Source organism: Nannospalax galili, unplaced genomic scaffold (assembly GCF_000622305.1).
Source record: "Nannospalax galili isolate Female #2095 unplaced genomic scaffold, S.galili_v1.0 scaffold218, whole genome shotgun sequence".
Taxonomy (NCBI): Eukaryota; Metazoa; Chordata; class Mammalia; order Rodentia; family Spalacidae; genus Nannospalax; species Nannospalax galili.
Window position 1 is genome coordinate 2,205,041 of NW_008343207.1, and position 3,028 is coordinate 2,208,068.

The 3,028-nt window shown below is 46.8% G+C and overlaps 1 protein-coding gene across 1 annotated transcript in view; it reads left to right on the forward strand.

The window, feature by feature from the left end:
* Nucleotides 1-292, forward strand: part of LOC103739095 (tubulin alpha chain-like) — a 1,202-nt gene extending 910 nt beyond the window's left edge. Inside the window, exon 2 of the mRNA XM_008839407.1 lies at nucleotides 14-292. Within this exon, the coding sequence (XP_008837629.1) occupies nucleotides 14-292 (279 nt within the window). The remainder of the gene's footprint in view (nucleotides 1-13) is intronic.
* The last annotated feature ends 2,736 nt before the right edge of the window (nucleotides 293-3,028 follow it).

The window sequence follows — 3,028 nt, forward strand, 5'->3', positions numbered from 1 at the left end:
CATCAATTACCAGCCTCCCACTGTGGTACCTGGTGGGGACCTGGCCAAGGTACAGCGAGCTGTGTGCATGCTGAGCAACACCACAGCCATTGCTGAGGCCTGGGCCCGTCTCAACCACAAGTTTGATCTGATGTATACCAAGTGTGTCTTTGTGCACTGGTATGTGGGTGAGGGCATGGAGGAAGGGGAGTTCTCTGAGGCCTGTGAGGACATGGCTGCCCTGGAGAAGGATTATGAGGAGGTTGGCATGGATTCTGTTGAAGGAGAAGGTGAGGAAGAAGAAGAATACTAATCTGTTCCTTTCAGCCCTGTAGCATGTCAAACTCCCAGAACTTCAGCTTCAACATTAGCTGATAGGCGGCATCAATATTTGCTGATTAGGTTAGCTTCCCTGTGATCATGTCTATTTTTTCCATGTGAACCTATAAGTTTTTTCCCTGATGTATCAAAGTAAAAGTTTTAAGGAGAACAAAAAATAAAAATGAAAAATAAAAATAAAAACCAGGGCTGGAGAGATGGCTCAGCAGTTAAGAGCACTGGCTGTTCTTGCAGAAGACCTGTGTTTGATCCCAGCACCACATGGCAGCTAACAACTCATCTGTAACTCCAGTTTCAGGGGATCCAACATCATCTTCTGGGCTCCATGGGCACTGCACACATGAGGCATACACACACGTACACACACTTAAATAAAAGTAAAAATCTTTAGGGGCTGGAGAGATGGTTCAGCTGTTAAGAGCACTGACTAGAGGACCTGGATTCGATTCCCAGCACCCACATGGTGGCTACCAACCGTTCATAACTCCAGTTCCAGGGCATCTGACACCCTCTTCTGACCTCTGCAGACATTGCATCACATGAGTATACTTACATACATTCAGGCAATACACTCATACACATAAAAATAAATAAAATATTGCCAGGTGTGGTGCTTTAATTCCAGCACTTGGGAGGCAGAGGCAGGCAGATCTTTGTGAGTTCAAGGCTAGCCTGGTCTACATATCAAGGTCCAAGCCAGCTGAGTCTACAGGGAGACCCAGTCTAAAAAGGACAAAAAAAATTTTTTTTTTAATTAAAATCTTTAAAAAGTTGGAGCTGGACATAGTGGTGCACATAGTGTGTTCCAGGCCACCCAGGGTTACATAATGAGACCCTGTCTCTTACAAAAGGAAATCATAGGGTGCTATCTGGATTGCTGCTATTCCTACACTATTCTATAGCAAATATATTTAATGTTGTGTAGGCCTAACAAAACACACAGGTGAGCTAAAATTCAGCGCAGAAGAGAACTCAGATTGCTGTGTCATCTTATACTTACTTTCCCTTTTGGGCCTCAGTTCCTTGTCTGTAAAAGGCAGTCCATTGCAAGAACTTCCCGCCTCTGTGCTTCTTCCTAGGTGGGGACTCTTGGGCACAGTCTATTTATTTCCTCCTCTTGCTGTAACAAGTGAGCCCAAACTTGGTGGCTTGAGATAAACAAATGTACTCTCTTGTGGCTTGGAAGACCAGAAGTCTAAAAGCACGGTGTCATGGATCCCTGTGCCCTCTGAAGTTTGCAGATTAGGATCCTCCCTGCCTCTTGCAGCTTCTGGTGGCTCCTGTGTTCCTTAGCTGGCAGCTATGTCACTCTAGCCTCTGTCTCATCATCACCCTACCTCCATGTTCCTCTGTGTGTCAGGGTCTCCAGACGCTTTCTTCAGAACTTTGACACTGGACTGAGGTTGCCTGGATAATCCAGGGTGATCTCACCTTGAGAGCTCTGACTTATGTTTACCAACACCCTTTTTTCAACTGGAGTCCTTTCACAGGTTCCTGGGCCTTAGCATGAGGGCTTCTACTCAGCCCACCCCAGAGGGGAATCTGCAGCCTGGATTGTGTTAATTTCAGAACTTCTGCTTTGATTTGGAGAGCAGAGGGGACTGTAGTTCAGTTAGTGGGTCTTCAGATGTTTCCAGGAGTTGGAAATACCAATTGTATTCTAAGGTTAGCTTCCCTTCCTTCCTTCCTTCCTTCCTTCCTTCCTTCCTTCCTTCCTTCCTTCCTTCCTTCCTTCCTAAAAACCATCCATCCATCCATCTTTTTTGAAGCTTGAGGAAAATTTATTAGAGTTTAAGAGAAAAACTCCAAGGCAGGCAAGCTATAAATTTGGGAGCTGCCCTGAGATAGAGAGAATGGAGGAGAAAAGCCAACTCGACAGAGCCAGCCATGTGGCAGCAGGCAGCTGCAGGGTGGGGAGAAGGGCTTTAGAAAGAGTAAGGGCATGGTGGTGCATGCCTCTAATCCCAGCACTGGGAGGCAGAGGCAGGCAGATGGATCCCTAAGAGTTCAAGACCAGCCTGGTCTACATAGTGAATTCCAGGCCAGCTGGGACTACAGGGAAACCCTGTCTCAGAAAGACTAAATAAATAAATAAAAATAAAAAAGAAAGCATAAGGTAAACCCACAGAACCAGGAAAAGTCTGCTTAGGTTCTGCCAGGACGCAGAGAGGCAGGAGGCCCAGTCGAACTCATGGTAGCTGTTTGGGACTGCTGGTCCAATGCGCTTTCCAGTTGGCTTAAACTGCCTTCCCATGTATGGAAGGCAGGAAGCACTTCTGTAGGGAGTCCTCAGCTGCAGCCTCAGGGCTGGGCGCTCCTGCCCCCCAAGTCCCTAGAGCTTCCAAACCAGGGAGTTAACACCTGCTGCCCAGGCACCTCTGATGCTCTCCAGCCAGCATCTCTTCTCATCCTTCCCCTTACTGGCCCTGGGCCCCTGACTCTTCTCCTGTCCTATGCCAGAAGGTCAGCTCTAACACCCTGATTTATAAAGCCAAGCCTAGAAGTGAGGCCTTTGCCAACAAAAGAGCTTTCTAGAGACCTAGATAGCTCCTCTTTAGGAGGCAGCTGTGAATTTTAAAATCAATGTTATATTTTGGAATAAATTTAGGATTACAGAAAAGTTGTAACGATAGTACAAAGAGCTTCTATGTAGCCCTGACTGTCCCTTACACAAACGCCTCCCAGGACAGGTTCATGTGTCACAAGCAGG